This window comes from Piliocolobus tephrosceles, chromosome 6, assembly GCF_002776525.5.
Source record: "Piliocolobus tephrosceles isolate RC106 chromosome 6, ASM277652v3, whole genome shotgun sequence".
Classification (NCBI taxonomy): Eukaryota; Metazoa; Chordata; class Mammalia; order Primates; family Cercopithecidae; genus Piliocolobus; species Piliocolobus tephrosceles.
In genome coordinates this window covers 123,417,434-123,426,802 of record NC_045439.1, presented here as the reverse complement: position 1 = coordinate 123,426,802, position 9,369 = coordinate 123,417,434, and the positions used below count along the sequence as shown (strand labels likewise).

At 55.1% G+C, this 9,369-nt stretch overlaps 1 protein-coding gene across 1 annotated transcript; it reads left to right on the top strand.

Moving 5' to 3' along the window:
• Positions 1–750: 750 nt before the first annotated feature.
• LRP10 (LDL receptor related protein 10) lies at positions 751–9,166 on the top strand. Its single transcript, XM_023230442.1, has 7 exons — positions 751–1,480; positions 1,874–1,918; positions 2,447–2,582; positions 4,185–4,375; positions 4,485–5,502; positions 5,819–5,948; positions 6,070–9,166. Exons 1-7 carry the CDS (start codon positions 1,435–1,437, stop codon positions 6,655–6,657), a joined length of 2,154 nt encoding a protein of 717 aa, XP_023086210.1. The 5' UTR covers positions 751–1,434; the 3' UTR covers positions 6,658–9,166.
• The last annotated feature ends 203 nt before the right edge of the window (positions 9,167–9,369 follow it).

The window sequence follows — 9,369 nt, the reverse complement described above, 5'->3', positions numbered from 1 at the left end:
GGCCGAGCTTGCAGTGAGCTGAGATCCGGCCACTGCACTCCAGCCGGGCGACAGAGCAAGACTCCGTCTCAAAATATATATATATATATATAGTTTATTAATGTTATCTATCAGTGCCACAGGAAATCGGTAACCCCCAGCTCACACAAATTAGAAACACCTTCTGTGACTGATAATAATAGTTGCTACCCGATATGGAGCACTTCCTGTGTGTCAGGCAACTTGCTCTCCCTAAATGTTAGCAACAACCTTAACAGGAAGTTGCACTATCATAAACCTCATTTTATACCTGAGAAGAACAGAGAGGTTAAGTAATTTTCTGGAGGTCACAGCTAGCAAATGGAGAAGGAGTACTTATTCGTTTATTTACCATTTATTGAGTTCTTCCTGTGTCTCAGCAGAGAGAAGGCTTCTCAGGAGAGAAGCCCTGTAGGTGCAAAGGTAAACAGTCTAGGCCCCAGCCTACGGGAAGTTTGTTTGCAGAGAAGGGGCGGGACGGGGGCGGGAATGACGAACAAATAGTTACCATACCGTGTGGTAATAGCTGTAATAAAGTCTCACTCCAAAAAGTGCTGCCGGATCTCAGACCCCGGGACAAGAAAAGTACTGAGCTTAGGGCCCAAAGGAAAGACATCACAGTTAGGGAATAAGCAGACGTCCTTTGACAAACGTCTGACAAACGTGTGACAAACGTGTTCTGTAAGGACAAACGTGTTACACCCCAAGGATTAAACAAAGCAGGGTTAAATGTGGAAGCTGAAGCTGCCAGTCAAGGGCACGTCTGACAAGTCCCGCAGAGCCGGAAAGGGGTTAAGGCGAGCAAGTGGGTGTGGCCCGCTCGTTGATTGGCAGGGGTGGGACCGGGCTCGTCACCCGCCCAGGCTACTCCAACCCCTGGGCGGGCGGGGGTACCTCCTGGGCAGGGGCCGGAGCGCCGGGCCGAACCACCTCTCCCCCTCCCCCGCTTCCCTGTCGCGTTCCGCGGGCTGCAAGCGCTAGAGGAGTGGAGCAGCACCCGGCCGGCCGTAGGGGCTGAAAGTCGGCAAAGTTTGGCCCGAAGAGGAAGTGGTCTCAAACCCCGGCAGGTGGCGGCCAGGCCAGGCTAGGGGCGCTCGCGGCCTGCGGGCGGACTGTAGGTGAGGGCGCGACCCAGTGCCGAGATCCGGGACTTCGGGAGCCAGCCCCGGGAGAAAGAGTGCGGCGGCGGCCAGAGAAAACAACTCCAAAGTTGGCGAAAGGCACCGCCCCTACTCCCCGGCTGCCGCCGCTTCCCCGCCCCCAGCCCTGGCATCCAGAGCACCAGTCGAGCCCAGGCCATGGAGCCCCCTTGGGGAGGCGGCACCGGGGAGCCTGGGCGGCCGGGGCTCCGCCGCGACCCCATCGGGTAGACCACAGAAGCTCCGGGACCCTTCCGGCACCTCTGGACAGCCCAGGATGCTGTTGGCCACCCTCCTCCTCCTCCTCCTCCTCCTCCTCCTTGGTAAGAGCCGAAACGAGACCACCCCCCAGCCTTCTGTCTCCGGGCCAGCAGCTCTAACTCCCTCCAGTGCGGCCTCGCACTCCATCCTGCCTGCCCATTCCCTCCAGCCCCTGCCGCCACCCCCAGCACTGCCGGCCCCAACCTCCAGGAAGTCTTCAGCCGTTCCGCTGGGCCCTCGTCCTCTCTCCGGCTTTCCCCAGATCACCCCACCAACCCTACAGGCCCTGCTGCCGGACCTTCCTTCCATGGAAGTCCCATGCCGCAGCCTTCTCCCACCCCCGACTCCCTCTTCCTATTAACTGCCCGGAAGTCCCGGATGGCTTCCTTGAGTTGCTCAGGTGAAGAAAACTAAGGGGTGTCTCACTCTCCTGCCCTTTCTCGTTCCTCCTCTAGGAGGCGCTCTGGCGCATCCAGACCGGATTATTTTCCCAAATCTTGGTGAGTTGAGGGAACCTCTGGGGCTCCGTGGGCTTGGGAATGTGGGGGCACTCGAGAAGGACTCTCTGTTCCCTGAATTCCATGGGACCTACCATAGTTTTAGAGGGGAGATCATTTAGCCTTTATTTTATAGATGAGGAGACTGAGGCTGGGTGTGGACCTTCATCTGGTAGTTGCTATGTACTATTTTATTTTTTCTGGGAATATCTATGCTTGATCGTCCTAACCAGGATGTAGTCTCCCTGAGGGTAGAGGCAGTATTTCCTGCTTCTCCTGGTTCAGTGACTGGCACAAAGCAGACCTCAGAATTGTTCGTGGTATTAGTATTAACTGGTGAAGCTATAAAGAATGTGGAGAGAAAGAGCGAAGCCAGAGCGCTGTAACTCTAGGATGTGTGTGGGCAGGGGCAGATACTCTGCTCCTCCTTGCAGAGCCCAGACTTTTGGAAACCTCAAGCCTCCAAGCGGAAGGGGAAGGGTGAGATGCTAAGGGCTGTCTACTACCAGTGTCCTACCTTCCTCTCTCCAGCTTGTGAGGACCCCCCAGCAGTGCTCTTAGAAGTGCAGGGCACCTTACAGAGGCCCCTGGTCCGGAACAGCCGCAGCTCCCCTGCCAACTGCACCTGGCTTATCCTGGGCAGCAAGGAACAGACTGTCACCGTCAGGTGAGAAGCGGAACAAGAGCAAGAACCCATTCTTCTCCTCTTCTCCCTTGCCCCTTCCCCTCCATTGGAAGTCTTCAGGTACATTTCTTTTTTTTTTTTTTTTTTTTGGAGACAAGAGTTTCACTCTTGTCACCCAGGCTGGAGTGCAAGGGCACAATCTCAGCTCACTGCAACCACCTCCCGGGTTCAAGTGATTCTCCTGCCTTGGCCTCCTGAGCAGCTGGGATTGCAGGTGCCTGCCACCACACCCAGCTAATTTTTTTTTTTTGTATTTTTAGTAGAGACAGGGTTTCACCACATTGGCCAGGCTGGTCTTGAACTCCTGACCTCAAGTGATCCACCCGCCTCGACCTCCCAAAGTGCTGGGATTAAAGGCATGAGCCACTGGGCCTGGCCCATTCAGGGATCACTTCTCTATGGAATTTCCATCCTTGTCAACAGGGAAAGAGTAGAATTTGATTTGGCCTAGTGTACCCTAAAAGCCTGACTTTTTCTGGACCAGACTCAATGAACTGAGGTGGAGCTGGGCTGGAGTGGACATCTAGCTTGGGTCCTGGGCATCTCCAAAGGACAGAGGCCACTCTACAAACGGTCCTCAGCTCAGATAGAACTGTTCTGAGAAGTCCTTCCATTCATTGCATGTCCTGTGTGAGATTCCGAACTACTTAATCAGCCTAGAACATTCCTCAGCCTCTCTGGATCTTTTAAACATTCCAAGTTTCCCCAGGCTCCCCTGACCTTGGATCATTGTTTGGGGATCATATTGAGTACCTGGCTATTTGCCTCGCATAGTTCATTTTCCACGAATTCACCCAGAAAGAGGTAGGCAAAGAGAGAGGCAATCTGTGGAGAGGCTGGCAGGGCAAAGGGATCAGAATGCCATGGAAAACCAACCCAGGTCTCACATCTGGCACAATGGGGTAGGGTAAGATGGTGAGTTCTGGTTAATTGAACTGTATGGTAATTACCAGTTACTGCTGGTACCATACTTGGGTGACAGTGCTACAACAACTGGAATGCAGTGCACCTCTTCTTAACTCAGTCCCGGAACACAAGTCAGTTTTTCCAAAGGGCTCTAGGATATATCTTATGGTCTTATGGTGATACCAGCCCATGTTAGGAAGATCCCCATTGATTACATTGACTTAAAAATAATTTGGCTGCCAGTCATGGTGGCTCACACCAGTAATCCCAGCACTTTGGGAGACTGAGGCGGGCAGATCACCTGAAGCCAGGAGTTCGAGACCAGCCTGACCAACACCGTGAAACCCCGTCTCTATTAAAAATACAAAATTAGCCAGGTGTGGTGGCGGGCACCTGTAATCCCAGCTACTTGGGAGGCCGAGGCAAGAGACTTGCTTGAACCCAAGAGGTGGAGGTTGCAGTGGCCCGAGATCACGCCATTGCACTCTAGCCTGGGTGAGAAGAGCGAAACTCTGTCTCTAGATAAATAAATAGGCTGAGTTTTTATTTGACCATTTAGATCACGGAGAAGCAGATGTTTGTGTTTCCTGGGATACTAGGAGCCTGGTGGCACCGGGGGAGGAGAAAGCCAGCAGCAATCAAGAGCATCTCATGTCCTGTTCTCCTCTATTCCCATAGGTTCCAGAAACTACACCTGGCCTGTGGCTCAGAGCACTTAACCCTACGCTCCCCTCTCCAGCCACCGATCTCCCTATGTGAGGCACCTCCCAGCCCTCTGCAGCTGCCCGGAGGCAACATCACCATCACTTACAGTTATGCTGGGGCCAGAGCACCCATGGGCCAGGGCTTCCTGCTCTCCTATAGCCAAGGTAGGCTGGACAGAGATGTTTGAGGAGCAGGCAGTGAAAGCCCCAGGCAGGAGGGGAGGATCCTGAGGGCTCTGGTGCTTCACAGCCCCTCTCCATGGTGCCTCTGCAGATTGGCTGATGTGCCTGCAGGAAGAGTTCCAGTGCCTGAACCACCGCTGTGTATCTGCTGTCCAGCGCTGTGATGGGATTGATGCCTGTGGCGATGGCTCTGATGAAGCAGGTTGCAACTCAGACCCCTTCCCTGGCCTGACCCCAAGGCCCATCCCCTCCCTGCCTTGCAATCTCACCTTGGAGGACTTCTATGGGGTCTTCTCCTCCCCTGGATATACACACCTTGCCTCAGTCTCCCACCCCCAGTCCTGCCATTGGCTGCTGGACCCCCATGACGGCCGGCGGCTGGCCGTGCGCTTCACAGCCCTGGACTTGGGCTTTGGAGATGCAGTGCATGTGTTTGATGGCCCTGGGCCCCCTGAGAGCTCCCGACTACTGCGTAGTCTCACCCACTTCAGCAATGGCAAGGCTGTCACTGTGGAGACACTATCTGGCCAGGCTGTTGTGTCCTACCACACAGTTGCTTGGAGCAATGGTCGTGGCTTCAATGCCACCTACCATGTGCGGGGCTACTGCTTGCCTTGGGATAGACCCTGTGGCTTAGGCTCTGGCCTGGGGGCTGGCGAAGGCCTAGGTGAGCGCTGCTACAGTGAGGCACAGCGCTGTGATGGCTCGTGGGACTGTGCTGACGGCACAGATGAGGAGGACTGCCCAGGCTGCCCACCTGGACACTTCCCCTGCGGGGCTGCTGGCACCTCTGGTGCCACAGCCTGCTACCTGCCTGCTGACCGCTGCAACTACCAGACTTTCTGTGCTGATGGAGCAGACGAGAGACGCTGTCGGCATTGCCAGCCTGGCAATTTCCGATGCCGGGATGAGAAGTGCGTGTATGAGACATGGGTGTGCGACGGGCAGCCAGACTGTGCAGACGGCAGTGATGAGTGGGACTGCTCCTATGTTCTGCCCCGCAAGGTCATTACCGCCGCAGTCATTGGCAGCCTAGTGTGCGGCCTGCTCCTGGTCATCGCCCTGGGCTGCACCTGCAAGCTCTATGCCATTCGCACCCAGGAGTACAGGTCAGTGGGAGTGGGACTGGCAGTAGAGGAGTAGACCCTGAGGGTGAGGCTGGGCCATGCAGCTACAGGAGACCATGAAAGCACCCACCTTGGGGAGAGGCTCCCATGATCAGCTTATCAGTTGTGTCCTGTAAGGGACAGGTCCAGATCCTGAAAGCAGTTTCAAGGGAGGAGGGACCTCAGATGACCTTTGGGAAAGCCATGGCACAGCTCCAGCTGGCCTGGCCCGGGTGTGGAAGCGGGAGGACTGTCCAGGCTGAGGTGGTCTACTCTGGCCAAGAACTACCAGCGACTGAGCAGTCATCATTCCTTCTAGCATCTTTGCCCCCCTCTCCCGGATGGAGGCTGAGATTGTGCAGCAGCAGGCACCCCCTTCCTACGGGCAGCTCATTGCCCAGGGTGCCATCCCGCCTGTAGAAGACTTTCCTACAGAGAATCCTAATGATGTAAGTCACTCCCCACCACCCTAGCACCTCCTGGTCCCAGTTCTGCTGTGGCCCCACCCCTGTACTCTCCTTCATTCAACCTTTGGCCCTCTGACTCTGAGGCCTCCTCATCTCCTTGCAGAACTCAGTGCTGGGCAACCTGCGTTCTCTGCTACAGATCTTACGCCAGGATATGACTCCAGGAGGTGGCTCAGGTGCCCGCCGTCGTCAGCGGGGCCGCTTGATGCGCCGCCTGGTACGCCGTCTCCGCCGCTGGGGCTTGCTCCCTCGAACCAACACCCCAGCTCGGGCCTCTGAGGCCAGATCCCAGGTCACACATTCCGCTGCTCCCCTTGAGGCCCTAGATGGTGGCACAGGTCCAGCCCATGAGGGCGGGGCAGTGGGTGGGCAAGATGGGGAGCAGGCACCCCCACTGCCCATCAAAGCTCCCCTCCCATCTGCTAGCACGTCTCCAGCCCCCACTACTGTCCCCGAAGCCCCAGGGCCACTGCCCTCACTGCCCCTAGAGCCATCACTATTGTCTGGAGTGGTGCAGGCCCTGCGAGGCCGCCTCCTGCCCAGCCTGGGGCCCCCAGGACCAACCCGGAGCCCTGCTGGACCCCACACAGCAGTCCTGGCCCCAGAAGATGAGGACGATGTGCTACTGGTGCCACTGGCTGAGCCGGGGGTGTGGGTAGCTGAGGCAGAGGATGAGCCACTGCTTACCTGAGGGCACCTGGGGGCTCTACTGGGGCCTCTCCCCTGGGGGCTCTGCTTATAGTGGCATAACCGTTTAGAGGTGGGTCAGCCTCCCCTCCACCACTTCCTTCCCTGTCCCTGGATCTGAGGGACTTGGTGGGCCTCCTGTTGACCCTCAGTCTATGCTATAAAGTTAGGTGTCCCTCAGGCAGGGAGAGCGCTCACAGAGTCTCCTCTGTACATGGCCATGGCCAGAGACCCCAGTCCCTTCACCATCACCTGCTCCCCACGCCACCACCATTTGGGTGGCTGTTTTTAAAAAGTAAAGTTATTAGAGGATCATAGGTCTGGACACTCCATCTTTGCCAAACCTCCACCCAAAAGTGGCCTTAAGCACCTGAATGCCAATTAACTAGAGATCCTCCAGCCCCCAAGGGGAAGATTTCGACAGAACCTGAGGTTTTGCCATCCACAATCTCCTACAAGGCCTGGCTCACAAAAAGAGTGCAACAAATGCTTCTGTTCCATAGCTATGCGTTGCTCAGTAAGTTGAGGTAAAAAATAAAGGAATGATACATCTCAAAATTTTGCAAATTAGCTGCGAGCCTGAGCCCTGCTGCTGCCCATCTCAGTCTATGCTCACCTCATCCCACTCCTCCCTGTGGAGCCCTTTGCTTGGCCCTCTACCTCCTGCCCTCTTCCTGTTCATCTCCCAACCACTGCTCTCTTGATTTTTATAGCACACAGAAGGTAAGAACATTCTAGGAACCCTAAGGATCAACCCTCTCCATTTCCACTCAAATGCCTGGCGCCCAGCTCTGCAGTGACTGACTCCAGGGGTGTGCACCAAGCCTGTTTCCTCATTGCCAAGATAGAAGTCGGGGGAGCCAGCTGGGCCTTGCGGTCAGGAAGGTTCTCATTTATGGAGCATTCCCCGAGCCCAGAACATAGGAGCAACTGTCCCTAGTGGGACACAGGAGTCATGTCTCCTACCCTCCACCCTCCACATCTACCAGGCATTTAGCAGTCTGTCCTATGCAAGACGGATGGATTCTCAGCCAGAATGCCTCAAGGCAGGCAAAGGTGAGTGGAGGGAAAGCTCACAAACATTCAGGGTGTGTGGTGCTGGCATCACCATGGCCAAATCCAAGAGGTCTTCCTGGAAGAGGGCCCAAACTGGAATCTAAAGAGTGCTGTCAGCAGTTGGAATAGAGCGGTGAATTCGAGACAAGAGGAGTGTCCACAGAACAAGCAAACTGAGGAGACAAGAGGGGAAGGATTATAGGCAAGCCCCTGGGCCTGAGAGCACAAGCAGCGGCCAGAGTTGCAGAGCTGGGGTGGGTGATGGAGGTAATGATTCGTAAGCAATGTTGGAACCCAGCCCTTAGTGAGCAAAGTGACAGAAGCTGCCCCAGAGTTTGGGAGGAAGATCGAGGCAAAAGATGTAGAAGGAAGCTGTGGGAGTGGGAGTGATGCCTCAGGAGCAAAACTGAGGAATTCCCTAACGGAGCCAGTCCCTGGGAAAAGAGGCTCCCCTCAGGCTCTCCTTGTCTAGCCCCACAACTGGTGGGGCCCAGTACCCAGCCTAGCCCCACACCTGGTGGAGAGGCCCTGTTGATTACACCCTGTCAGCATCCTCAAACCCAGCACTAATTGCACAATTTTCCTCTCTTCTAGTAAGCAAGAGCCTAAGGAAGTAGCAGAAAGGGATGTGGGCCCATGTGCAGTTCTGGGACCCTGGCACCTTGGCTCAGGGAAGACCTGAGCTCCTTTCACTGCTGACCCTCTCCAGGGACTGGGGAGAGGGCTCCGGAGAACCTGGTTCTTGCTTACTGTTCTCCCTTTGGGCCCTCCTTCCCAAGTGCAAACAATCCTGGGTCCATTCAGCATCAGGCCCATTTGGAGTGAAGCAGTGATTATCCCTCCCCTGCCTCTCCATAGCCTGGTCTTTGCCCTCTTCTTTGCCCTTCTCTTCCCCCATAGCCACCTCAAGTACCTGCAGCCTGATAATCTTCATTCCCCTTCATCCAGACCTTTTCTCTCCTAGTGGTATTGCAAATTGAAAGTGGACAAAGACTTAAGGTAAAACTGCTCCTCGTGGTGGAATGCTTCCAAATGCTGGAAGGAGGACTTTAGGAAAGAGTTCACTAAGGAGGCCTGTGATTATAGATCAGTGGGCCTGAAAGAAGTTTCTCTAGGTTCTGGTTGTGTGCTGTACGAGGCGTACAGTAATAATACTCTTGTCAGCCATAGTGAAGCCCCAGGCTAGCCGGGATAGGGGACTGACCTTGTACAGGCAGCATGGAGAAACTAAGACAGAGGGTCCTGCCCAAGTGATGGCACTGGGGAGTAGTCACTCAGGTTTATTTCCACCAGGGCCCAAGAAAAGAAATGAAGCAACTTAAAATTCCATCAAGATAGATACCTATATCCAAGATGCTTGGTCTTAGGGGTGTGGGATCCACCTCGAGGTTCTTGATGGGAAGGTGAGAGGTGTTTTCAGCATGAGATAAGGCTCAGGCTGTGAATCAAAGTCTAGAATCTAAGATAAAAGAAGATACCAGGGCCGGGTGCGGTGGCTCATGCTTGTAATCCTAGCACTTCGGGAGGCCAAGGCAGGCAGATTTCCTGAGTTCAGGAGTTCAAGACTAGCCTGGGCAACATGGTGAAACCCCGTTTCTACTAAAATACAAAAAATTAGCTGGGTGTGGCGACATGCATCTGTAGTCCCAGCTACTTGGGA